The 26,996-nt window shown below is 47.8% G+C and overlaps 1 protein-coding gene across 4 annotated transcripts in view; it reads left to right on the top strand.

Moving 5' to 3' along the window:
- EPB41L4B (erythrocyte membrane protein band 4.1 like 4B) overlaps nt 1–26,996 on the top strand; it is a 103,478-nt gene that overhangs the window by 10,283 nt on the left and 66,199 nt on the right. For all 4 annotated transcript variants that reach the window (XM_077302657.1, XM_077302658.1, XM_077302659.1 and 1 more), the window contains exons 2-4: nt 11,142–11,246; nt 23,495–23,537; nt 24,157–24,235. In XM_077302657.1, the coding sequence (XP_077158772.1) occupies nt 11,142–11,246; nt 23,495–23,537; nt 24,157–24,235 (227 nt within the window). The remainder of the gene's footprint in view (nt 1–11,141; nt 11,247–23,494; nt 23,538–24,156; nt 24,236–26,996) is intronic.

The following is a 26,996-nucleotide window of genomic DNA, read 5'->3' as shown; positions in this document are numbered from 1 at the left end:
GCATAAGCCCCCTCTAGATCATGACTAGACCCTTGTCTGCCCTGCTTTCCGTCTGCTGCTTGCCTCTTGCAGCATTCATTCCAGCGTGAAGCCAGGGCAGGTGGGGTTTGGCTGCGGGTGATACAAGCCATTTGCGTTTGCCCCGTCACCCTTTTCCTCCAAAGCACTGCTTGCTGCTCCTGGGTGGGCAGGAGAGCGGGTTTTGGCCTTGGTAGCTGGCCCTTTTCGACGGTGAAATGCAAGGCTGCTGATGGGGGAAGAACAAGTCCAGGAAGGGGAAGAAGAGGCTGGAAACCTGTGGTTTCTAATTCGCGGCGATGGCAGGCGGACAGGTAGGATGGGTTCTCCTGCTTCTAGGCTGTAGCGAGTGATACAAAAGCCATCCATCTTTGTGGGGAAGGATTGAACAGAAGAGTCTCAGTCATGACCACAGAGGTTGCTTGAAAACCACAGTTGGTCCAGCCTCGCTTGTCCAGGGGGCTGGGCCTGCAGTTAATCCCAGGTGTGGCCTGGAGTATGTGATGGGAGCTCATCGGGGATTGCTTGAAAAGGCACAGACTGGGGCTCTCTCGCCCTTTCTGCGGCTTGCCTGATAGCTACATTGGGCTGCCAGCTTGGTGGAGCCTGGGGCAGGTAGGATTTGGGGAAGGGAGGGAAGTCCGCATTCCATAGAGGTGTTTTCTCCAGGGGAACCAGCCTGGAGGTCAGGTGGGATCCTTTGTGGTCTGTAGGAGTCCCTCCTGCCAATCCAGAGACTAAGACCCCGCTCTGAACCTCTACGCTGGCGTGACCCTTTGGCAGTCCTGAATGGGGCAGGGCTTGTGGGCGCCCACAGGACGAAGGAACACACTCAGCTTAGGATAGGGACGGGAAGGCCAAGGGGCAAAAAGGGAGCATTGGGGGGTCCTCTATTTTTTCAGCAGTCAAATTAGAAACCTGGTGGGATCCGGTGGGATGGGGGCTGCTGTGGAATATTCCTGCTCTTGGAATGGGTGTGGTATTTTTAAAGATGAGGGTTTTTTAAAAAAGATAAAAAGCTGCTGTAAGGCTAGCGTTAAATCAAGATCATTAGATGGGACGGCCTACAGCTGGCTTTCTCCACTAGGGCTTCGGGAATGCCTGGGGTTTGTTGACAGCCCTCGAAGGGTTTCCCGAACGGGTAGGTGTCAGTTAACGCTCATATATATTTTAAACGTGTTAAACATCTGTCAGGTGATATGACCATATATGGTCATGTCAACCTGTTTCCCCCCCCCCCCAAGTGGCCAATGATGGGCCTGGAGGGGATGGGAAGGGGAGGGGCCCAGGTGGGCGTGGACACAGCTCTGCTTCCCAACCCTATTCTGCCCCATCGTGCCACTTCTGGGGTCTCTGGAAGCCTGAAGGATGTCTCAGGAGTTTCTCAGTGGTAAAAATGTTGAGGAAGGCTGGCCTGCAGCATAAGATAATTCATGCAGACTAATCAGATGCATCAACAAGGATATCTTTATTGTTTAAATGATTTTGACCTCAAGAGATATACTATGCTTTGTGTATGCTGCTGGTATGTGGTCGAAGAGGTCAGGTGTGCAGCATTTAATCCCATATCCAAGTCTGCTTATAGTCCTTAATACACATGCCAGCATACCTGAAGAAGGATCCTAAAAGCTTCTTCCGTTTTCAGTAAGTGGCTCCTGTTTTCAACCCCCCCTCCCAAGATGGCAGAAACTAAGATGTACCTAGAAAGAGATCAGAGGTTTGAAGTGTCCTTGTTCTCTCCATTGCATAGGGTTTGTTTGCCATTTTGTACAGACAAAATAAGGCATTTATACTATTAGATTTCATCAGTATGTCAAATATTACAGCTTATAGTGTTGTTTAAGCTGTAAAATAAAATGTAAGTTCAATAAGAATGTAGTTATTGCATGTTTCAGTTCCCTCCTACCCCAAATCTCCATTAAAAATACTGTAGAGAAAGCAGACCATGTTGGTGTGCGTTACAATGGGTGGAGCTCACCCTTTGGCCCTGGTAAATTCTCTTCTGGTGGAATCCATTTAAACAGCTCCCTAATTCTGCCATTTAGAGCCAGTTTGTATAACCAAAGGAACACTGTTCTTGCAGAATGCATGAGTTTCTGAGACCCTGTGTGGTGCTGAAGCGTCACTCTAGGGCAGAGTCTGCACTTACTTTGTTTATTCCATTGTCAATCCTGTTGAATTCAGATGGCTTTGAACTCGAGTCTTCCTCTTCCCCTCCTCCCCATTGAAACAGGAAAGTCTTCTGCACCTGGTTAGGGAGGCTCAGAAGAGGGGGGGAGGCAAATAGAGACTCTCTGTTTTCTTGAAGGGGGGGATAGGATCCAAGAAGTCAGAGGACGAAGGAAAAAAACCTTTCTTTTCTTGAAGGGGGGGGGGGGTAAGAGGATCGAAGAAGGCAGAAAAAAAATCCAAGACCCAACAGAAGTTGAGAGAAATTAGGGGCTTCTCCTTTAAGGCAGGCTTATCACATGACCAATCATGGGTTCCCTATTCAAAACAATGCGATTTTAAAATATATTGAGCATTAAAAGCACTCCAAGATATCGCACAATAAAGGTAGGGTCACTCCGGATCAATCCTTCTTGCTGCAGAAGGAAAATTTAAATCGCCCCAAATCCAAATGGAAATCGCATTCTGTGTAGAGGGCAGGGACTGAATCGACCTGGGGTTGGAATAAAAGCTCCGTGCAGTTTGCACCCTGGACCAGAAGATTACTAGGTCACAAATCCCCAAGTGTCACGTGAAGTTCCTTTGGAGACCTGGAGCAACCTAACCTACTTTACAAGGTTGTTGTGAAACTGAGGAAGGAAACCTCTTGTATACCTCCTGAGGTTTCTGGGGGCAAGTTGGGCTAAAATTATGGCTTCATGCCTGGTTGTGCAAACAGTTTGCTTGCTTGGGGTGCACGGGGGTGGTGATTTTGCAGTTTGTTGACATTCATGTTGTGCTGCAAGATACTCTTGTGGTTGCGAAACTCCTCTGTTAGGTGCCAAACTTCGCCCATATCCACATTTCTCAATGTCAGTCTGTTCCCTGAATTTAAGAGGAAGCAAATTTGTGTTTTAATAAGCTCGTTTCCTTAGAGACCTGTCTCGCTCTAGCACACGATATTTGTTTTTAATTGCCGATACAAGGGGGAAAAAGACTTTAGTAATTTCATAATTCTATCCCAAGGCTCCTTTATGACGGTGTGAAAAAAGTGTCCAATTTTAGCCTGCTGGTGGCAAGGGAGGTGAAAACCAAGTAATCTTGGCAATAAAAACAGTCAACGGCTGGCTTAAACTGATATTACCTTAGCTATGCTGGGCCTTAGCCACATGGAATGTTAAGCATTAACACATGAAAGGATTATGTTGAGGTTGGAAATGCACTCGATGACATCAGCACACAAAGGAGGCGATTTACTAACTGCTTTCTACTGTTGGGTTCTTGAGTCCTTCTAGCATAAAGGTTGGATTAATAGCCCCTGCGCACACGTGACACCTTCTAATCAGCTATTTTACGTGAATAGCAATGAGCTCTTCCGCCCTTTATGAATTCTAGAGTAGCAAAATGGGCATTGTCAGGGCAGGCAGAATATCTACAAGTATCTGTGTGTTCATGTGCCTGCACATGCGCAATGCAGTTGCTTATTAGTATCTCCTAGCACACATACCCCATTAGGGCGAGGAGTCCCCAACCTTTTTGCGCCTGTGGGCACCTTTGAAATCCTGACACAAGAGTTGTGAGTGCAGCCACACACAAAATGGCTACTGCAGGAGGCAGGGCCAGCCTCAAAATGGCTGCCGCGGCTCACTTTCAGTCCTTGTGCTGTGAAGGGGACTGCTGCCAAACACGGTTTTTAAAAATCGGGCCAGCCAATCAAATCTGCAATAGCCAGCCTGTAGGAGGTATACCTGGCCCTGATCCAGGCCAGTGCCTTGTTGGTCCTGCCACAGACCTGGTGGAATGAGCTCCTTGGAGATCTGAGGAACTTTACCAGTTCTGCAGGGGCTGCAAGATGAAGCTCTTCTACCAGGTCTGAGGTCAGGGCAGTTAAGATCTGGGATCCTCCTGAAAGGGCTAGAACCACTGCCCACCCCTTTTCCAACAGTTCCCTCGAGGCATGTGGTTTTGGGCTAGTGGTAAGCCCATTGAGCAGGCTGGCTTTTAAAAGAAGCCTCTTTGTTTTTATAACTTCCTTTACTTGTTAACTATGCAAGGCTTTTTTAGACTTGGCAGTGAAATGCTTTCTGCTTTCAGTTAGTGTGTTCTATTAGTGTGGCTTTATGCATAATTAGTGTAGTTTTATACAACTTCTAAGCATCCTCTCGGAATTTGATTCTCTTGTGTTTCCCTTTCAGCTTTCTTTTAACTTTTCTCATTTTTGTAAAGTTCCCTCTTTTTAAATTAAGCGTGACAGTTTTAGACTTTCGGGGTTTTGGACTTTTGGACTTGACCAGAATGCTGAACGTAATAGTATTGGGGTCCCTGTTCCCCATTAGTGCAACAGCCTCTATGTCTCTGACAAGTCTTGAGACCCTCTCAGAACCAAGTCCAAGATCACTACCCTTCAGGCTGGCCCAGTTCAGAATCATTGGTGATGTCTAGGAATCTCATTTCTACAGCACAATCAATGTTAAGGTAGTTGAAGTCTCCCAGTATAATGACACGATCTACTTTATCTACCTCTCTTATTTCCTTTTCCATCCCAAGACCTGCCTGAAGGGTTTGAATATTGAACCAGACCATTGATCCTTCAAAGTCAAGAAGTAAGTTATTTATTATGTGTTATAGCCACAAGCCTTAACATCATACAGTAGACAAATTAAGATAACAGTAACATGCAATTAAAATACTGAAGTAATGCTGAAGTAAGCATACAATTATAAAAGTACAGATTAGGCTTAGCCATAAGATAAATAAAACACAGACATACCTACTTCAAGAACTGACATGAACAAATTATTTCTAGCCTTGCGTGTAATACAAAACTGATGTATTTCCTACTCAGATTGGCAGCAATTCTCTATGGTCACAGGAGGGACTTTTACACACCCACTGAACATTAAATGAGGTATTCCCTTTACGCATTGTGGCTGCCAGCCACTGATGGACAGACAGACACACACACACACACACACACCATATTAAGTTGAACCTTTGCCACGTTACGTACAGGCAGCCCTGAAGTAGTTATTTCTGGCTCTGCAACTTACCTGAGCCAAAGTCTAGTTAGCGCTTAAAGTGCGAAGTGGAGTTGTCAACCTCCAGGCTGCACCCTGATGAGGTCCCCAGACTCCAGCCCCTAAATTCCAGGTATTTCCCAGCCCAGAGGGGGCAGCTACCTGCCAGGAGAAAAGAAACGAAGGTGAAATGCAGAGGGTTGGGGGCAGCCCCGTCATTCTGGGGCTGGACCGCTCGAGAAGAGGCCATCAGCACAATAGAGGGACAGTGCAGACGTTGGCCTGGGCTGGCTTGAATCCAGGGAATGGCTGCATTTGCAAACCAGCAGTTAACAATCCCCTGCCTATGATGGCTGTCGCTGCCCCTCTGGCTGCCAAGGGCCGAGCCAGTGAAATGCCTGGAAGGAACCCAACGGGAGTCTTGTAAGTCAATAGTCAACACGGTGATTATGTCGGCATTAAGAGAGGACCGGGGCAGGCCTGCGGAGCGGCCATCTGGAAGAGAAAGCAGAATCCTTCCGCAGAGCCCGGCCTGGCTGGCCTACAGCAAGACACTCCCTTTCTTTGCAGGAAATGCCGCCTCTGCCGTTTGCCTGGAGAGAATCCGGGTCTGGGCCAGCTGTAACTTGTAACGATGTGGGATAAATCAGGACCAACCTGAATGTCTCGTCTTTGGTTTGGAGTGCTGAAATGCCGTGCTGAAGGCTGATATCTGGCATGCCTGCTGAGGAGCAATTGAGGGGGTGGGGGTGGGAGTACATTTAACTCAGCAAGGGGGAGAGGAGAGCCCTTGGCAACCGATGTAGTGGTGCCTGATGTAGCCCTTTGAATGCTCAGTTGCATCTTCAGTAAATACACACCCTGTCCTTTTGAAGAAGCTGCGTCCAGACTGTGTCGTCTTGCATATTTTGATTCAGCTTCTGAAAACCTGGCCTGTGTCACAGAAGCACAGCACTGAATAAAGAGGCAGGTGGATCGCCACGTTGGTCTGAAGGCCAGCTCTCCTCCTCGGAAGACGTGTGCAGACAAAAGTTTATGCCCAGAATTAAACTGTGTAGGTCTTGAAGGTGTCACCGCACTCAGACTTTGTTCTGGCAGTGAATAAGGCGCAAGCAGAGTAGTATGGCATACAAATGCTCGTGGATCCCTTGCTCAGTCCCACAAAGAGAACCACAAGAGCTCTTGGCTTATATTTCCTCCCCTGAACCGAGGAGTGGGGCTTGGAACCATGAATTGCTCTTTCTCTCTTGCCTGTAGAACATTTGAAGGGTAATTTAGCTGAATGTAACCTGAGTTAGAGGCACAAAAGCCCTCTGCCTGGCGTTTCAGAGCGGCTGACTTCTGCCTAATAGGTTTTCTTCTGTAGGGCTGCTCGGGTGGGATTCGATGACTTTTGTCAAGACTGGGCTAACCGCTCAGCGTAAGTATAAGGTTGGCCAGAGTATCTGCTGTCCTCCAGCAGTCGGCAGGGCCGTGAGCCAAGCATTGTCCGTCCTTATCGAGATGTAATCTTACACGGTTAAAATTGCTGACTCACCACCGGCTTCTGTTCTTTGTGCGGAATAACAGGCCCGGCTGGGTCCTTCGGTCCTGGTTGGGGCGATTTGTACCTTCTGACGATATTTCTTAACACCGAGTAAAACAAACGAAGGCTAGAATAAAGCTCTGTTGAAATGGGGCACAGATTTTCTTTTTCTTTTCTTAAATAAGGACTTTTAAATGTTTGAATGTTTCTCTGTCCTCATAGAAATGGTTGATTTAAAGGCACAATATTGTGGGAAGCCCTTAACGACATTCTCTCTGCACGCTGTAGGGGCAGTCCAGCAGATTCAGAGGGGCTCTCCCCCTCTTAACAGAGTGTCCCCCCAGGAATGGTTCTGATGGTCCGTCCACCTGAGCAGGGCGGCCTTTCAGAAGCGTCCTCTTCGTAGGATGCTATGACTTCTGCTCACAGGACGTGGACTGACTCCTTTCCTCTCCCACTTCAGCATTTGGGGCAGGAAGGGGGAGGTGAGAAGGTCAGGGGTGTTCCTGGTGACCTGGGGACACTCCTTTGCATCCCAGCCAAATGGTGCTTTGAAGAGAAAAAAGGGCGGTGACCCCCCCTGGGAGGACGTGGGGGAGATCTGGGAGCACAGTGGGGGGGCACAGGCTCTACCTTCCCATCCCGGGCACGGCCATGTTGGGCTGCAAATTTAATCAGCGAGTTGATAAGATGCTTGATGGACAGGCCTGTGAGGTAGGTGAGGCCCAAGGTCACCCAGCGCACTGCCTGACACAAGTGGTCTCCCGGATCCCTGCCCAACCCTCTAAACCTGGGTTGTGCATTTCGTCCGCCAAAGCGCACAACCCTACTCTAAGCCATTATGGCGCTCTGGCTGCTCCCCTTTTCACTGCTGGGAAGACAACCAGGAATATTATATCTGCAAAGAGTTCTTTGAACAGTCAGATAAAAAACAAACAAACAAATAAATAAATAAATAAATAAATCCCATGGGTTGGATTCTGCACACCCATTCCCTCCATGGAGGCATTTTCCTGAGAGAAGACTTCCCCTCTTGCAGGAGGCCCAGTTAATAACTACTGTGTAGGACTGCAGATATCTTCTCCTTGGCACCTGTTTTTGCCAGCTGCCATGATTCCCCAGTGGGGTACGCAGCATGGTGCTGCCTGTTGGAAGTCTGTGCGCACGCATGTTCCTTGCACTGTAGTCTTGTTAGGCCGTGGTTTATGCGCCCTCTCGAGGTGCCTGCTGGCTGGTCTGTCTCATGCCCGGGTTGAGCTCCTTAACGGTTATGGGTCTTCTTATTGCTGCTAATTATTCATTTGAAGTTTTGTGGAAAATCTAGAATGTGCTGTGCTGAAGTGAAATGTTTGTGTGTTTCCTTTCCCCATTGAACTTGATGTTCTGTGAGATCTGACCTGTTCCCAGAGGCTATTTTGAAGCACGCTGTTTGGGTTGACTTAATTGGCTCTTTTGTTCTACTTCAAAAATGTACGTTCAATATCCTTTTTCATAATTCTCAGGACCAAACAGGAGATGCCAGGAGAGGCCTTACTGTATCTGCTGCAAGTTTGCTTTTGTTCAGGGGAAAGGAACAATCAGGTGCAAATATGAAATGTCTTTCCAAAATCCTAGGCATCAGCTGTGAGCAAGATGTGGGGGCTAGCCAATCAATCGATCATTGATCGTTTATCGATTCCATTGGGAAGAAAGAGACTAGGCCTGTGGAGCCACAGGGGAAGTGGGCCCCAGTGACGGCTGGGTGTCATCTGTGGGCGTCTGCACTTCTGGGAAAGGCCGGCTAGCCCCTTGGGAGTACTTACGTAGCCCCAGGGTTCCCCGGACCCCCAGTTGGAGATCCCTGCTCCAGTGCCTGCAAATTAAGCATCTACTGCAGGGGTAGTCAAACTGCGGCCCTACAGATGACCGTGGACTACAATTCCCACAAGCCCCTGCCAGCATTTGCTGGCAGGGGCTTGTGGGAATTGTAGTCCATGGTCATCTGGAGGGCCGCAGTTTGATTACCCCTGGTCTACCAGAATTTGTTCCCACGCCAGAATATGAAGACACAGGGTCACATGTTTTTGTCACGGTCAGATTTGGTATGCCATGTTTTGTGGAGCTGCTACGTCAGTCAGTGCTTGCTCTATCCATGGCTGGGAGGGCGATATCTGTCAATGGAGGATTTATACGATCTGTTCCCTGTGTGTTGTATCACTATCAAAGACTGTATGAATGTCGTCTTTGGTGCTAAAGGGAGAGGTTTCTTTTTGGCTTTAGGAATCCTTCTGTCTGAAACGTGAAAGTATTAAAAATGCTTTTGAGAAACATATTTACATGTCGGCCCAGAGAACAAAAGGTGAAGTTGGTGTATTATTATGCCGCTTCCCAGCTGTCTGTTTCAGGCAAGTGTCTTTTCTATGGGAGTGTTTGGCTCAAGGCCCTGGGTGATAAAACCGCCACCTTCTAAAGGGGTCGTTCACCCAGAAGACCATCTTGAGTCGTGCTATTTCAGCGAGGCGGAAGTTGTGTGCATTGTAAGGAAGGGAGAATAGATACCTCTTAAAATGTCAGGAAACGCCACAGCGCATGCCTCAGCCGAGCGTTCGGGGTAGGTGAGACTCAGATAAGGATGGACACCTCCTGCTAGTGCCCTTTGACAGGTGCTGCAAGCAGAACCCATTTTGCTTGCTACTGATTGGCTGAGAAGTTGTTTTCCGTCTGCAGCAAGCTGTCTGACAGGGCAAAGTGCAATTGCAAAAGAGGAGTGCTTGTCTCTGTATAATATATGCATTAGATGACTATATTGCCTTTAGGGCAGAACATTGGCTGTGCGGAAATCTGCGGCTTTCAGTCTAAAAAGCTTGCGGCAAAGTGGTCTGGGGAAGCAGCTGCCAGGATGGTTTTAAGGCAGACCGTGAGACTCACAGAAGCAAGGAGACGTTGACCCGCTTGACCAAGCAGGAGAGGTTGACGGAAGCTGCTAAGCCAAGGTCAGCCAAGTATGCAGGCTTCGTGTTCTTGGCACGCCTCCCGGGCACCGTGATTGTGGCAACAGGCTCTGTACATTGGCCGTGGGCACACCTGAGAGCTCTTTCGTGGGTCCTTCCTTCTGCACGTCCAAGAGCTCAGGGGGAAGGGCAGTGCTCGAGTGAGAAGCGGTATGGACCGCAGGGATTCACTTAAAGGGCGGGAAATTGTTCACGTTTTCAAAGTGTTTCCGATAATGGTCAGATTTTTGCAGATGGACATTTGTCTGTCCTGAGGCAGGTGCCCCGGGAGGTTTCGGAAAAAGAGCAGCTTTAGCAGTAGGCAGACACAATGCTTGTTCTCATCCTCACCTCCTGGTGCCTTTTCTCTAGAGTCCCTCCCCACATACGTGTGCAAGGCACAGGGACAGGGACACACTCGGTGCCGTGTGAATTAGGAGTCCTGCCCCCTGTGCCAGGCCTGCATTGGTGGGATAGGAAGCAGGCAAGAGGGGGGTTTGCTTTGCGTTCCAGTTTGAATTCAACAGGAGCATTTGCACTGATTCCTGTGCTTTTGGTAGGCATAATATGGTGTTGGCTGAAGGCGCTTAGGACACTGGCCAAGCCTCACACCTCCCCCAGGATGCCCTGGTCTTGCTCATTTCTGGTTCCTACATGGTGCGGCCACGCAGATACCGAATTTGCATGGGTGTGATGGCAGCATATCTCCATATTAGGTAGGCGTGAGGCTCGGTTGCTATCCAGAATGGTGTCCACATGGGCCTTAGGTTGGTGGGCCTCCCTTCATTTCGTCTTGGCTCACGGCCTGGGCGACTGCCAGTCATGGGAGAGTGCCAACAGAACTGCAAATAGTTCCGAATTTTCATGGAAAGCTACCAGAGGCATCGAAATTACTCCTCAGTACTGTACAACAGTTTTTCCCTTCTCTTTGCATGCTGGATAATTAATAATTCTGAAATCTTCCTTCAGCAAGGAGCGCACAGATTTCCCAGACACTTTTGCAATGTTCTCACTTTATAGTTGATGTGGGATGTTTTATTACTTGACGTGTTGCATCTTGTGTTCCCTGATGTGTGCGCGTGCCATGCACCGTCAGACAGGATTGAAGAGAAACTGGCCTAATTCAGCTTATCCACTTTCATTACACAGATGTCAAAAAGGGGTGGGTCTGTTCTCCCCAGGTGCGCATCATATATGTACGCAGAACTGTGTTCCTCTTCTTCACAGTCAGAGTAGTTCAGCAGTGGAATAGGCTGCCTAAGGAGGTGGTGAGCTCCCCCTCACTGGCAGTCTTCAAGCAAAGGTTGGATACACACTTTTCTTGGATGCTTTAGGATGCTTAGGGCTGATCCTGCGTTTAGCAGGGGGTTGGACTAGATGGCCTGTATGGCCCCTTCCAACTCTATGATTCTATTCTATGATTCTTTAAAAAAAAACCCACAACTATATATTTTTTTCTTACAGAAACATGCAAAAGGGCAAGATTTGTTTGACCAGATTGTGTACCACCTGGATCTTGTTGAAACAGACTACTTTGGCCTGCAGTTCATAGATATGTCCCAGGTGATGGTATGTATGCAGTTTTCTTATCACAGTAATTGTGGTTTCTGGAAGGAATAATTAGTACCTTGACAAAGGAGAACTTTTTCATAGGTTCTCTTGTACAAAAACATTTGGATTAGCAGAGGTAGCAAACTTAAACCAATTTAGGCTGGTCTTGCAGAGATGGAAATGCGGATTTAGGAAGGCTAGATGATAGAGCTGGAAGTATAGCGGCCTCCCTTATGTCTTACAGTGAAGAGAGAAAAGGTTTACAGTATTGGCACAAGCTGAGTTGGGCTTGGATTTGCCACTTTCTTTGTACTTCTGAACAACGTTTTGAGTCCAGTGGCTCCTTTAAGATGAAACAAAATACATTTTCCAAGTATTTAAGCAGCATACACACACACACACAAACAAAACCTGAGCCCCAGAACAAAACTTTGTTGGTCTTAAAGGTGCCACAGGACTCAAACTCTGTTTGGCTGCCCTCCTGATCCTTTTTGCCTCTGTTGTTATTACCCGAGTTCTCTAACAGGCAGAGCCGAAACCTTCTGGATAGCCTCCCTAAAGAATGCTGGTGCAAGTAGGTTTCCAGCTCTGAATCTCATAACATTTTGGAAGTTATTTTTCTGTCTCGCATTATTTGCATGAAGAGGGCTTACATTCAGAAGTGTGGATATATCCGGTGGAACCAAGGCAGCGACAAGAACAAGGTGCTCTTATTGATTTGTTTATTTATTGGTGGGATTTGCAGGAGCTCAGGTGATGCTGGCCTTAAAGGCAATCATTAGAAAATGTGGAGAAATGGCAGAAGTCACAATGTTCTTCATTAAAATTAATAAACAAAACAAAACAAAACAGCAGGATAAAAGGGACAGAAGAAAGGAGGAGGGGCTCTATGGCAAAGCACACATATCAAAAGCCATTCTAGACCATCAGAAGTATAGCAAGAAGAAGCTTCTCTCCCCAACATCCCCTTCATTATAATCCTCAAAACAGTCCTTACAAAATACAATATTTCTTACTTGGAGCATTTTAAATTTCAGATTTTAATTTTTGATTTCATAACCAGTATGTTTCATAGCTATATATTATGAATTATTAATATTAATAATTTCATCAGCACTGCACGTTCTGCATTTCTTCTTTCCACATCGTACTGTGGGCAGAAGCAGTGCAGCCTGCAGGGTGGGAAGGACAGACTTGTTGGGAAAGCAGGGAACCTGCAAGGCAAGAGAAGGCAGGCAGGGACCGGATGGGGGAACTGGAGTTCATGTGTGAACAGATAAAGAAGCAGGTCATGTTGAGGGAGAAAATGCTGCAGGTGGGAAAGGGTTAACCTAGAGATGATGGTCATGGGTAAAATATGCCGGGACTGGAAACTTGCATGCTGACCACCAAACTGTGCTGTGGACCCAGATCCGTCCTCCCTGTCACTAACTCCTTCCCCCAGTGGGGAGAGTCTGGGATCTTGAATTTGACTTCAAGGGGAGCTCTGCAGGCTCCATAGCTTGACATGACAGGAGATGAGCTACCCCTGTTCCTTCTAGGCTCTGAGTTGGCCAGGAGGCAGGGACTTACCTGTGTTGTCCTCGGCGACTGCACCGTAGAGCCCTGCAGAGACGCCATGTTCTTTGGGGAGAGGCATGACTCAATGGAATGCAGCAGGTCCCATTTTGACCCCTGGCATCTCCAGCTAAAAGGGTCAGGTAGACAGTGATGTGAAAGACCTTTGCCTGAATAGCCACTGCTGGTCTTGAGTAGACGGTACTGCCCTTGAGGTCTGATTCGGTATAAGGCAGCTTCATATTTATGGCTATGTGTATGTACACATCCTAAATGGGCAGGGTGAGTTGACAGTTTGAGTTTGAGGAGCAAGGGCATGGCCACACTTGTGGAGAGATGAGGGAACCTCACAATGGCAGTGGTGGTGAAGAGGTTTGGGAACTGTTTCAGAAGTTAACTGAATCTTGGCTGTCACTTGGCTTGGCCGTCACCATGGCTTGTGCAACTGCATGAAAGTCCCGGTAGTGGGACAGGAGGGTCATCAAATAGGACTGTCCTTGTATTCCTGCCTATGTCTGTATTGAATATATGAATCCAAACAATGCTTTGAACTGTCATTATGCAAGTCCTGGTCCATTCCCATTCCATTTCGTGAAGATCCCAGGAGACCAACAAAAAAGAAGAGGTGTTGTTGTTTTTTGTACTTCCAAATAAAGTCTGGGAACAGAGTTAAAGTAAAAGCATGCCCTTATTGCTGTTCATGGTTCCAGAAGGGTGGCCACACTGATCTATCGTCGTAGCAAAATAAAATGGAAGAATGGTAGCACCATAAAAGATTAGCAGAGTTTATTCCAGCTGCAGATTTATTTATTTTTTAGTCATAGCTTGCTTCTGTCAGATGCCTCTGATGAATTGAGCTCCATCTTGGCAACATTTACACTGGAATAAATTTTGTTAACCTCAGCTTTCTTTTTGTGTTTCTCTGGGGAGGGGGACTGTCGAAAGTTCCCTAGCTCTTCAGATCAAATCTCGAACTGTAGCCCCATCAGCTCCACTCACATGTTGCGCCAGGGTTGAGGGTAGCTCTTTATGGCGTGGTCCAGAATTAAAACAATACCCTCAGCGGCTCCCCATTTGCTGCGTGGCCCGGCCTCACCTGGGCTGGCCAGGGAGTCACCACTCAGAGGAAGAAGCCTTCCCTGACTGTAAGTCCGCCGGCTGGCTTCCCCTCACCCTCGGGAAAGGAGCAGGGACCCCACGTCAAAGACGCGGCATCCCTGCTCCTTTCCCGCCCCGGGTCCCTTTACGCTGCAGGGGGGGGGGGCGCAGAAGGTAGGGGCCTTCTCCCTGGCCCAGTAACAGCCTCGCCGTGTCACAGACACAGAGAAGGCCCCAGGTAGTGGCCGGGTAGGCGGGCGGGTGGGGGCCTTCTCCCGGTCCCGGGGACAGCTTCGCCACATTGCAGACGTGGCGAGGCTGTTCCTGGGCCCGCCTTATGGCCCTGCCCACTAGCGCCCGCTGTATTTTTCTTACAGCAGGCTTAAATTCTAGTAGATACATATTACAGCTCATTCTAATAATGAGGAAATTACAGCTAAATTATATTACTTTTGAGTTCAGGGTTCAGAAAAACAACTGCAAAAGCCTACTTTCCAGCCGTTATAAATAGCTTTTGATCGTAGAAGACCACATGGGAAATGAAGTTAAGCATTAATGAGGAAGGATGTTACAGAAGCTTCTCCCAATGTGTGCTGGGCATTAAAGCTGTAGTTTGGATAAACATGATTCCATCTAGGTTACATTAAAATAAAATCATTGCAAATCTATCTATGGCAATTCATTCAGAATTAGTAAAATTTACCCTGGCATTGAGAATAAATGTTCATTGCACACAAAGAAGTCAGATCCTTCATGTAAGTAGTTATGCTGCCCTAGCCAGCCACGCCCCGTGGCCGCTGTGCCAGTAGTGGAGCCGCCCTAAAGAAAGAACGCTATTGATAAAACGGACAAACAGTCATTTAGCTTTTGATTCTTTGGTGCTGTTGAATGTCCTTAAAGGGACAATATAGTTTTGGAGGGGAAAGGTGTCTTCTGGTTTAGGCACTGTGCCTGCACGCAAGAGCTCACGCCTTGAATAAATTTTTGTTGGTCTTAAAGGTGCCATTGGCCTCAGATTTTGTTGTGCTACCTCAGACAGACATGGTGACCCACCTGATTCTAACATGGTGGTTGTCATTGTTTCAAGTGTGAGGCTTCTCGAAGTTTGTGGAAGGTGATCCTGGACCAAGAGGTGTGATCTAGGGTTGTGTGCTCCAGCAGGTTCGGCTGCTTTGGCGATCACTGAAGCCCGAGGCAGCCAGTGGCGCGGAGATGAGGGACTGTGCAGGTGCGGAGCTGGCCACCTCGGCCTCTAGCAATTGCCAAAGTGGCCAAACCACGCTGGCGTGTGCAACCCTAGTGTGATCCCATTTGAGCAGCATAAACCATGGGGCATAATCTGGAACTGCCAGTGGTTCCCCTACCCAAGGCGGTGTCTATACTGAATGTCAGATCCCGAGTTTTTAACCCATCCAAAGGGAAGCCCTGGGGGCCAGTGGGTATTGGATAATGGTAGAAAAGCCAGAAATGACCGGCAGCCTTTTAACTTTCCCTGGTAATTAATTAAGGCAGCGTGGGCACAGGCCCTAATGGAAGGCAAGGGAGATTCAACTTGCAGTATTATTCCTACGTGGGTACAGATATATATATACAGAGTTTTGATGTGTAATAATGAGCATTTGTGTGTGTGTGGATATGCATCTCTTGCTTTTATTCTTTGCAAACAGTTGACTCCCCAACAGTCCCTCGCCCCTCGTGTATGTTGGTTGTAAATGAGAAGAGAAGATTTTTTCCCTCTCAACAAAGTAGACTTGGAAAATTAAGAAGGCAAACGGGTCCTGCGGTTGTGCAAAATGTGTAGCAGTTCGGCCTCTTGCCATTTCGGAGTCCTTTCCTCCGCACAGCCATTTCCAGGTTGATCTTTATGCTTGACCGGGATTGAATGAATGGGCTGAGGAAAATTGGATCCCACAGCTAGTGAGACGCTGTTTATTGAATAAGAACTTCCAGCGAGGCTGGCCCTGGGGGTGGATTTTGCACAGCTGACTGTCTGTAAAAAGCAGAAGGTAAAGCCCGTCCCAGGCCCTTTACCACGGACGTCTTCCAAAGGAAGCAGCTTTTGTCTGTGCAGGAAAGGTTCCTGCAGTGTTTCAAGAAGATCTATTTGCGTGTGCGCCTGTGACCCCGCTGCCCATTCCAAACGGAACAAAAATAGAGTCCAGGAGCACCTTTAAGAGCTACAAAGATTTATTCAAGGCGGGAGCTTTTGAGTGCAAGCACTCTGTTGGAATCTATTGGAATCTGTTTTTGTCGTACGACTTCAGACCAACCCAGTCACCCTCTTGAATCCATTCCAAACAGAGTCACACTTTTGCAGCAACACCCCCTCCCCAATAAACAGAGAACCTGGCCTGCTTTGGGGCCATTTGCTGTATTTGGGGCTTGTGATGACGCCAGAAGCCTGGGGCGGGTGGACGCCCACAAATTAGCAGCAGTAATTTATTGCTGAAGCTGATCTTCCATGACATTCAGCAGGCACTGGCCGAACAGCTGTGTAATGATCAGTCGGAGGCAAAAAGCGACCCTGTTGGGAACAGGGACTGCTCTTGTTTTTCTCCAGTCTTCCCTGGGCTCCGGGGGGCGGGGGGAGAGGCAGGGGGAAGGAATAAATTGAGCTTGGGTAGGATTTTGGAGGACTGACCTCCAAGGAATCCCAAATACTTGACTGCATCAGTGACCTGGACCTGGATGGCCCAGGCTACCTCAATCTTGTCATCCAAGAAGCTAGGCTGGGTCAGCTTATGGTTGGCACTTGGGTGGGAGATCCCCAAAGAAGCCTAGAGTTGCTGGTAAGAGGCAAGCAATGGCAAACCATGGCTGCTGATCTCCTGTCCAGACCTTGATGTAATCAGATCTCAGAAGAGAAGCAGGATCAGCCCTGGTTAAGATTAGATGAGAGATCACCAAGGAAGCTCGGGTTGCTGTCTTTAAGTATTTGAAAGGTGGTCCCTTGGAGGAGAGCAGGGAGGGGTTCCTGTTGGCAGCAGAGGAGAGGACCAGCAGGAATGGGTTTAAACTACGTGGAGAACGATATTGGCTAGATAGCAGGAAAACCATTTTCACAGCCAGAGTAGTTCAGCAGTGGAACGGGCAGCCTAAGGAGGTGGGGAGCTCACAGGTAGTCTTCTCCGGGATGCTTGAGGCGCTGATCCTGCCTTGAGCAGGGGGTGGGACTAGATGGCCTGCATGGCCCCTTCCCACTCTAGGAGTCTATGGGTCTAGTTCAGCCGTGGAAGGGGCTGCCTAAGGTGGTGGGGAGCTCCCCCTCACTGGTGGTCTTCAGGCAGTGGCTGGACAGATCCTTCTCCTGGATGCTTGAGGCTGATCCTGCACTGAGCAGCGGGTGGGACTAGATGGCCTGCATGGCCCCTTCCCACTCTAGGAGTCTATGAGTCTAGTTCAGCAGTGCAATGGGCTGCCTAAGGTGGTGGGGAGCTCCCCCTCACTGGTGGTCTTCAGGCAGTGGCTGGACAGATCCTTCTCCTGGATGCTTGAGGCTGATCCTGCACTGAGCAGGGGGTGGGACTGGATGGCCTGCATGGCCCCTTCCCACTCTAGGATTCTATAAGTCTAGTTCAGCAGTGCAATGGGCTGCCTAAGGTGGTGGGGAGCTCCCCCTCACTGGTGGTCTTCAGGCAGTGGCTGGACAGATCCTTCTCCTGGATGCTTGAGGCTGATCCTGCACTGAGCAGGGGGTGGGACTGGATGGCCTGCATGGCCCCTTCCCACTCTAGGATTCTATGGGTCTAGTTCAGCTGTGGGATGGGCTGCCTAAGGAGGTGGGGAGCTGCCCCTCACTGGCCGTCTTCAGGCAGAGGCTGGACAGATCCTTGTCCTGGATGCTTGAGGCTGATCCTGCATTGAGCACGGGGTGGGACTAGGTGGCCTGTTTGGCCCCTTCCCACTCTAGGATTCTATGACTCTATAATCTTCTTGTAGGATAGTACAAGACCTTTTACGTGGGGTTTCTCTGCTATTCCTAGTGTTGTGGCCCTCCTTCAAGAAAAGAAGTGTGATGATTTTTCTGTTCAGGCCTTTCGAGAATTTTCTTAGGGCCTAACTGCATTGCTTCCTAAAAATAAATTCATTTGGTCAGATGTACAGAAATTATATAGCAAAACGTTTTTTTTTTAGCTTGCAGGGAAATAAGAATTTCAGTTTCTGAATATTTGGAGTGCTTGCCAAGTGTCCAATCCAGAGAGTAATATATTTATCACGTGACTTTTTACAATAGCAGCAATATAAAAAAACTAGGGGCAAAGCCCGTTGTCTCCAAGAATACAACGGGCGCTAGAGCTTGGCAGTGGGAAGAGGAAGGGGAGGAGTTATCCAGTCTGTAAGGGCATGGGGTTGAATGTGTGTGTTGTGTGGGAGGTTGGGGTGGGGTGGTAGCAAATGAGGGTGTGGGTGTGGAGAGATGGGTGTCAAGAACCTGTGGTTTGGAATGTTGGTTGAGTGTGGGAGATGACTGGCCTTTGGGAATTGTGGCATAGTGGTTACAGATGAGCTAGCAAGAACCATGTCTTCAGATGTGTGAAGGGAAAATCAGACTGGAGACTCTTCTTAGGGGAAGATTACAAGGCAACCAATTCATCCCAGTTCTGCATCATTTCTCCTCTTGTGTGAATTAGGCCACAGAAACTGAAATGCCCCTCTGCCCTAATACACATAGGGTAGTCACAGTACACAGGTGTCCACCCTGTTCCTTCTTCTCCATTTTTTCACTGTTGATAAAATGTTATGTGCCCACATGCTTCTTTCATGATTGTTCCTTAGAAGAACAGATTTTTGTACCCTGTTGTTTACTACCCGAAGGAGTCTCAAAGTGGTTTACAAACATCTTTTCCCTTCATCTCCCCACAATAGTGAGGGATGTGGGGCTGTGAGAAGTCTGAGAGGACTGGGAATGGGCTGCAGTGACCCAGCAGGCCTCAGGTGTCTCAAAGCATTTTCCAATCGTCTTCTCTTCCTCTCTCCATAGCAGACTCCCCATGAGGGAGGTGAGGTAGAGAGCCTCGCATGGAAGCTGGCAACCCTAAGAGTAAGACTGTGCACAGCAATCTTGACCTTAGTAAGGTTTTTTATACTGTTATTTTATTTACCAGGCCAAGGTTGAAAAAAGTTAATTCAGTTCCCATGTATCTCCAGCCATTTACTTGTTCACTATTTACAGTTTCAGACTGTAAATATTTAGATCTTCCTGCACTGTCCAGACTCACAGGACTGATGCTGGTCTGCTTGTCTGCACCCCAGAATACAAACTGTTGCTGGTAAGGGCTGGCCATAGCCCATAGCCCAGGAGGGACACACCTGCACCACTCCCTCTCAACTGCAGGCAAAAAGGGCTCCTTTGAAGGCTGGACTCTGAGGCATTGTACGATTTTGAAGTCCCACCTCCAAACCTCCAGGAATATTTCCAACCCAGGGGTAGCCAACCTCCATGTGGAGGCTGGAGAGCTCCTGGAATTACAGCTCACCTGCAGAGTATAAAGATCAGTTCCCCAGGCTGAAAGGGCTAATTTGGACAGGGTTGTGGTAGAGAAGAAACATTTAAGGCCTCCCACACAGGTTGTTGTTGAATTGAAAGACTTGAGGCCTATTGCACAGGGTTGTTGTGCAGATGAAACAGGAGAAAAAAAGAAACTCTGCAACAGTATCCAGTTTAGTCTGCAAAATAACGCTGTGCAGTGGGCCTCAAGAGTTGCAAAGAAGAAAGACACATGGCTTGGCTATGTCTAACCCCGGGCCAGAGCAGTATTTGAAGTGAGAAGGGGCTTTTCTGTGGCCTCCCTGTCAGGCAACTGTTTGGCAGAAGGGGAAAGTCCCCCCCCCTCAAAAGCAAGGCCCTCAAGCTCCCCTGCGTTGCTCTTGGAAACGCCTCCCTCCCCTCAGTCAGGGCCTGTCAGGGGCTCCTCCGCAGCAGGCCTGAAGGGAGGGGGGAGGGAGGGGGAGCACTCTGCAGCCTCCTGCCAGCTCTGTCAGGGTTCTGAGGCAAAGTGACAGTTGGACATGACAGTTAGGACAGCCTTGGGGCAAAAAGGGCTGGTGCAGCCTGTCCAAGACTCCGTTCTCATCCCCCTTGGCAGCCCTACTGACCTCCTCTCCCTGTAGTGGTCAGGAGCAGACTGGCAGCCATTTCTCCAGATTGCCCTGGAACTCTGGTCTGTCCTGGGGAGGGCCCAATCGGAAGGCTCTTTGCACCTTCCGATTGGCCCCTCCGCTTGTCAGTCTGGGGCCAAGGGGCTAATCCAGGAGTTTTGATCCTGGACTCAGCCCACCCCACCCCTTCTTACTGTTTTATTAAGAGGGAGAGATTATTAAGAGGGAGAGATATGAAATGTGCAATCTGGTAGGTAAAAACAAAAAACACAGCTTCAGTTTTCTGATGGAATGGTTTTCAGCCCTCCCATCATTTCAGCTGAGTTAAAAGTGTTATATCACCCTAACATATATGTTTGTCTAAATTCAGGAATTGTCAAATAATAAAAATAAGATTGGAGAGTAAACACCTTCCTAAGCACGATGTTATTATGTAGTGGAGAGCATTTATGCTTTGCATCGGTAATTAACAAACCCCAGTTGCTTTAAAAAAACTTTTCCTGGATGCATATAAAGATGCTATTTAGCTCTGTAAGTAGGGAGCCAACTTTTGAATCAACTACCTTGAACCAGTACAAGGAAGGAAAATTGGGTAATTAATCTAGGTCAGCAAGGCGAGTTCTAAATTTAAAGACTTTCATCCCGGCTAGAGTAGAAACTTAAGGAAGACCAAGCTCTGGCTGAATTACCGAAAATGTGAAAATGAGGAAGAAAGCTACAAAAAAAATTCTGCAGTGCTATATCAAATAATTGCAGGGGGCCAGGAACCCATATTGCAATAAAGTAACTATAGGGGGTGCAAGGTATATATTGTGCCTACTTAGAGTAAAAAACAAGAACAGCCTCAAAGTTGATAACAATGAATGAAGCTTCTGAAGAACCATTTTTATATGCACGGTCCATGAAAGATTATAATTAAAATAATCCCCAAGATATTTAAACTGATGATTAACAAATTCAGTGGCATTTCCATCCATTTTCCAGGGTTTTGACCTTTTTATTCCTTGGGAAAAAAGTATTTTTGATTTATCAAAGTTGATTTCTAGAAGTTGACGGGAATGAAATCCTTAATTGATTTTTGAAGTGCCACAGAAGTATGATTGAACAGAACAATATCATCTGCATAAAAGAAGCATAGGAATAGAATGACCTTGAACAGAGGCATAATAACTAGAAAGCTGAGCCCTGGGGTAAAACCATTGAAATATAAATTGAAAAGAAATGGGGCAAGAACACATCCCTGTCTAACACCGTTGCCAGCTTTTGTAGGCTGTGACAAAGGAGAATATCTTTAGGGGTGAATGTAGACAAGGTTGTCAAAGTAAAGATCATTTATTAATATTAATATTAACAGCCTACCAGGAACTGGTATAGAGCAAAGTTTATCCCACATTAAATTATGTAGTACAGCATCCAAAGCCTGACAAAGATCCAGAAATGCAGTATATTGCCATTTTTACATTTAAAGTACTTCTGCGAAATAGAAGATACAATAAAGCAATGATTTATACATGAGCATTTTCTTCTAAAACAAAACTATGATGGGTTCTAGGTGCCGGGTTTGTCTATCCACTGGGATAGTCTCTTTGAAAGAAAAGAGGCATAGATTTCCCCAATTATAGATAGTATATAAGCACACTGGACAATAATTTGCCAGATTTATCCTGATACCTGTCTTAAAGATTGGCAAGATTATAGTTAGACTGTTTCTGCATGAGGAATATGCTCTGCGATAGCCTCCAGTTGCTTGCGGCTTTTAGAGCCGCCTCCACGCGACGTTGACTGTAACCGAAGGCAGTTGCGGGGGTGGCACAAGTTTTAAGTCAATTTGTGTTGCGATGAGGCCAATCGGCAAAACACAATTCACCACTTGGATGCTTTAGTGGTCCCCAGCCTTTTTTTCACCGGGGACCACTCAACGTCTTTTACTGAGGCCCGGTGTGGGGGGGGGGTAGTTTACTCCTCTACTCTCAACCACTGCCCTGACGCTCTCTGATCACTATGGTAATGTTTAAACATCCCTTCAAAATAAGATACAGACACGCCACAACAATGAACATAAGGAACATTTTATTTTCATGGAAATTTTAACTCATGACAATGACAAATCAATGGGAACCCTGAGCTTGTTTCTGTGCAATGAGATAGTCCCATCTGGGAGTGATGGGAGACAATGACACCCGAAGTGTGTTGTAAGGGGCCGGGGGAGGATGTAGTAAAGGGCCGGGGGGGGGGAGAGAAGGCGTCCTTCGGGGCCCACCTCCAATTAGTCGAAGGACCACATGTGGTCCGTGGCCCACAGGTTGGGGATCACTACTTTAGGATGCTTAGGGCTGATCCTGCGTTGAGCAGGGGGTTGGACTAGATGGCCTGTATGGCCCCTTCCAACTCTATGATTCTATACCACCCGCTATTGCGCTTCCAATCAGGAAGGATCCCCATATGGAGGGGGAAACACGCAACAGTCTCGCCAGCCTTGTCCTGCCCTTGCACCCGCCCTCCCCTCTCCATTTACTACTCTGAGTAATTTTTTGTTGAATGGTGATTGGTTGCCTCCAATGATTGACAGGCAGGTGAGCTGCCACCCAACCAGCATCAATACATTCTCTCTTGTGAAATGCTGTTCTCTCGCAAAGATCAGGGAGAGATGGTGGAAGGGTGTGCCACTTGGTGGGTTACAGAGGTCACATGAGGGTGTTTGTGGGACATGGATTGGCTGTTGTCGGAACAGCAGGCCCCAAAATGACAGGAGAAAGTGAATCCCTATCATAAGTCCAATTCAGTGGGTTAATGTAGTGCTATAAACGCATAGCAATGAATAATACTCCTTTACAAAAAAATTAAATTCCGGTACTCGGGGGCCCTTTTGAAGCCCTGAAGCCTCCGCTAAGAGTTGATTGGTCACTTTCTATGATTGTCAGGTTGAATGGTAAGTAAAGTTCACGTCTCTCTCTCTATTAGGGTTGGGCGCTTCGGCATCCAAAGCACTCCACCCTACTGTACTGCCTAAGCCCCTGCCTCATATGGAGGGGAAAAGGCACAAAGTGGCAGCAGAGAAATGTGGGAGTGGGCTCCCGTATGGTGGGCTGCAAATGCGAGGTTTACAATCCCGTGTTTGCAAGTGGGATGCCACGCGCATTTTACCCCACTGTGCAGTTTTCAACAATCAGGGACTGTTCCGGAGATACTGATTTTAGAAAGATGTTCACCAGTCTGGGTGTTATTTCACTAATTCAAGTAAATGGCTGCCCTAAGAGGTGGAGCCAGATATAAAATGTCAGCCAGCAAAGTTGTATATGATTCTGATTGCACCTCATCAAAATTTCAGGCAGATGCTCTGTTTGACAGGATGGCTTTTAGTCTGCATAGCCAGTCAAAAGCCCCACTTACCCCACCACTTAACTTGGTGGGCACCATGGTACCCACGGGGACTGCATTGGGGACCCCTGAGCGACAGTAAAAGACTAGCAAAACCCTGCTATTTTTTCTAAACAATGGTTTTCTTTTCCTAGCACTGGCTGGACCTCTCAAAACCCATCAAGAAGCAAATAAGAAGTAAGTCTCGCAAGCCGGATTCTTTTTTCTGGATAACGTCTGATAGGCTTAGGTGCCCCATTGATTTTCATAGATCGTTCATTTCCTGGCAACAGGTATACCTCCTAACATTTTGGCATTTCTATAAAAGTAGAAATATTGCAGAATATTGACCCCGTTTTATCTTCTCAATAAAAAGTGTTACCTTTGGGGAAAGGCATGCTATAAGAAATTATTATTGTTATTATTTACTTTTTAACATTATCTGTTTAAAAAACAAACCTTTGATTGATTCTGCATAGATAATTAAAGAGAAGCAATTAACTGAGCCAATTAAGTGCCGTGTCCAAAGTAAAAAGACAAAGCATCCCTTCTAAGAAGCAAATAACAAGACTCACACATCGACCAGTTTCCAAAATTGACCCTCGAGTCCCCATTTCTGAGTCCCTGGTCCATTCTGCTCCCTTTCTGCACCAGCACCACCCTTGGCTCTGTGCCCTCCCACTCCTTCCTCCTTCTTCACCTCTGCCACCAGATCTGTGCTGTTCCAATCAGAAGTTTATCAACCTTACCAAATGTCTTCTGACACGGTCATTATCTCGAATCTTGCCAATTGTTTGGTTTCTATTTCTTTGTGTAGTCGGGCCACCCTACATGTTGCAGTTCCGAATCAAGTACTATTCATCAGAACCGAATAATCTCCACGAGGAATTCACAAGGTAGGAAGGCATTGTGAATTGCGACCCTTAATATATGTTATGAGAGGCGGGGGGGTGGGGGGGATAGATTTTCGGTTGTTCCTTTTGTGTAGCTGCTCAACAATCAGAGATCTGCTTGAAACAGCTTAAAAATAAAAACCAGAAAATGGCTGTGGATTGGTTTTATTACCTGGTGTGGCCTGGTTTGATTTGTTATCCAGTTTCAGCTAGGGTTGAGTGCATGGGTGCAGTTCATAGAGGAGGGGGTGCTGGCTGAAATGGCTGATGGATTCTATGATTCTATGAACTGCACCGAAGCACACAGCCCTAGTTCAACCCCTGTCATTAGGGCTTTGTTGAGTCCACCCATTAAATTTGGGCAGAATTTGTGCAAATGATTGTATCTTCAGTATACTTGTCATATGTCCCCTTCCCTTAACCTTGATAAAAAGTTCAAGAGGTAGCTGTGGGACCTCATGCACGCTCTTCCTCTGTTCTCAAGCACAAATTTCCCAGCTGCCACCTTAATTTCATTCAAGGGATGCATCTGCTTAGAGTTTAAAGCTGTCTTCTGTAGAACTGGACCATGTGTGGTTGCTCCAAAGGGCTTTGGCAGAGGGCTCTCCCGGTTCCACTCTCTGAGATGCTCCTCCTCAGAACAACACGGTTTGTGAAGCCCTGGCTTTCGGCAAGTGCTGCGCTGGGCTTTCTCACTGAGCCACAGTCCTTTCCAAGTGAAGCCACAGTTCAAACGCATGCAGGTTAATTGTGGTTAACCATTGTGCTGGTTTAGGACTTAACGACTGGGGGGAGGGGAATTCACAGGCCAGAGATAAACGGCTGTTTATTACCACTAGTGGTGTAAGGATTTGCGGGCCCTGGCAGAGTACACTTGCGATGGGAGCAGCCAGACTGGGGGCAGAGGGGGCCTTCCACAGTGGATTGGAGTGGCACTCAGAGGGTCCTTAAAGAGGGGAAAGGGGGTGATCCATGGGGAGGTGGGGGGAGAGGCACCATGCAGAGCCCCTGGAAGTGCAGGGTCTGCAGCAGGTGTCGCATGGATAAACCAGCCCTGCTCATTACTTGATGCTGCCATGACCGGTCAAGCTGAAATGTGCTTCAAGGATCGGATATTCAGTGTGTTGCATCCAAGTCAGTTTGAGGGAGATGCTAGAAATCTGAGTCGCAGGCTCTTGGGGAAGCAAGCCGTTTACAACTGGTTTTCTCCCACATCACCAAAGAGAAGAGAGGTCATCTTCTTAACCTTCCCACACATCATCAAAATGCTTTAGTCCAGGGGTAGTCAAACTGCGGCCCTCCAGATGTCCATGGACTACAATTCCCAGAAGCCCCTGCCAGCATTCGCTGGCAGGGGCTCCTGGGAATTGTAGTCCATGGACATCTGGAGGGCTGCAGTTTGACTACCCCTGCTTTAGTCTTAAGCTGAAGTCTTGCTTTCCACACAAGCACTGGCTAATGTCACAGCAGTTCCCCTGAAAGTCATTTTTGTTCTCTGGTTCTAATGGATGGCCCAGGAAGCAGGTGGGGGACTGTCCCACGTAAATCCACTGGGAGGTGGGGGCGATGTCTGCTGACACCCCCTCCCCCCGCACCATTTTGGGTGGCATTTAGAAGATCAGTGGGATGGGGGAACAAAAAAGTCATGTCCCTTCGATGAGGAAATCCACCAGTGGAAATTTCTGATGGGTCCAAGCCTCTGTTGAAGTTATCCAGCGACAGAGAGTGCAGGTGCCAGGTGCGTAGCCACGTCTCTGGAGACGGAGAATGAAGTTTACCTACTTGACTGTTTTTCCTTCTTGCCTTGTGTTACTCCCTCCCTGGTAGTCATGAGAACGCAGAGCAAGGAGACACAGTGGAAGAGAAAATACTGCAGGATTACTTGTTTGCTTTAACAGTTTTTGCCTGATCCCCCCACCCCCACTTGAGATTAAAGGTATTGTACAAAAAAACAAAAACATAATTTTGACAAGTGAAAGAAATATAGACAATACAACGTCTTGGTCCAGCCCTGAATCCACGGGCTCTAGCAATTCTGGGTCACCCACTGAGAGCCAAGAGCTCTTGGGGGTTTGTCAAAAGCCTGCCTTTTCTGGACAGACCCAGACTTCACTACCTGCCCCCAGGAGGAAAATAGCCTGAGTCCCTTCCTGATCTCCTCTTTCTCCTGCTACCAACTTGAGAAAGGAGCACAGGTCGTTTCACACTATGCGTGTTTGATACGGGGCTGTCAGCCTCAGGGTACCGCGGGGGTCCCCAACATTTTTGAGCCTGCGAACACCTTTAGAATTCCAGCCTGGTATGGTGGAGGCAGCTTCAAAGTGAGTGCCACAAAAGAGCGGCCTCAGGAGGTGGAGCAAGACCTGAAATGGCTCCCACAGGTTGACTTCAGTTGCACAATGAAGGTCCTTGTGCAGTCGCAGCAGCAGCGGTTGCCAAAGCCACCGTCTTAAAAACCGGCACAGCCAATCAGAAGCCTTGCTGGGCAAAAGCCTCACTTGCCCCACCCACCTCCTAAAACACTTGGTAGATGCCTATGTGGACCACGCTGGGAACCTGCTTAGTATCCTCAGATGAAGATAACGGGTTGCTCGGGTGTTCAGAGCTGGCAGCCTTCCTTGAAGTGTTGCTTGCTAACTAGCCTCCACCAGGGTTGGGCGCGGCGCTGGGTGCTTCGGGCTGGAATGGCGGCTTCGGCCGCTGAAGCACCCAACCCTAGTTTCCACCTTGTCTTACAGTAGCCTGATTTTGCCTTAGTTATGAA

The sequence above is a fragment of the Paroedura picta genome, chromosome 11, assembly GCF_049243985.1.
Source record: "Paroedura picta isolate Pp20150507F chromosome 11, Ppicta_v3.0, whole genome shotgun sequence".
Taxonomy (NCBI): Eukaryota; Metazoa; Chordata; class Lepidosauria; order Squamata; family Gekkonidae; genus Paroedura; species Paroedura picta.
The sequence above is the reverse complement of the archived record's forward strand: the minus strand, read 5'-3'. Positions and strand labels throughout refer to the sequence as shown.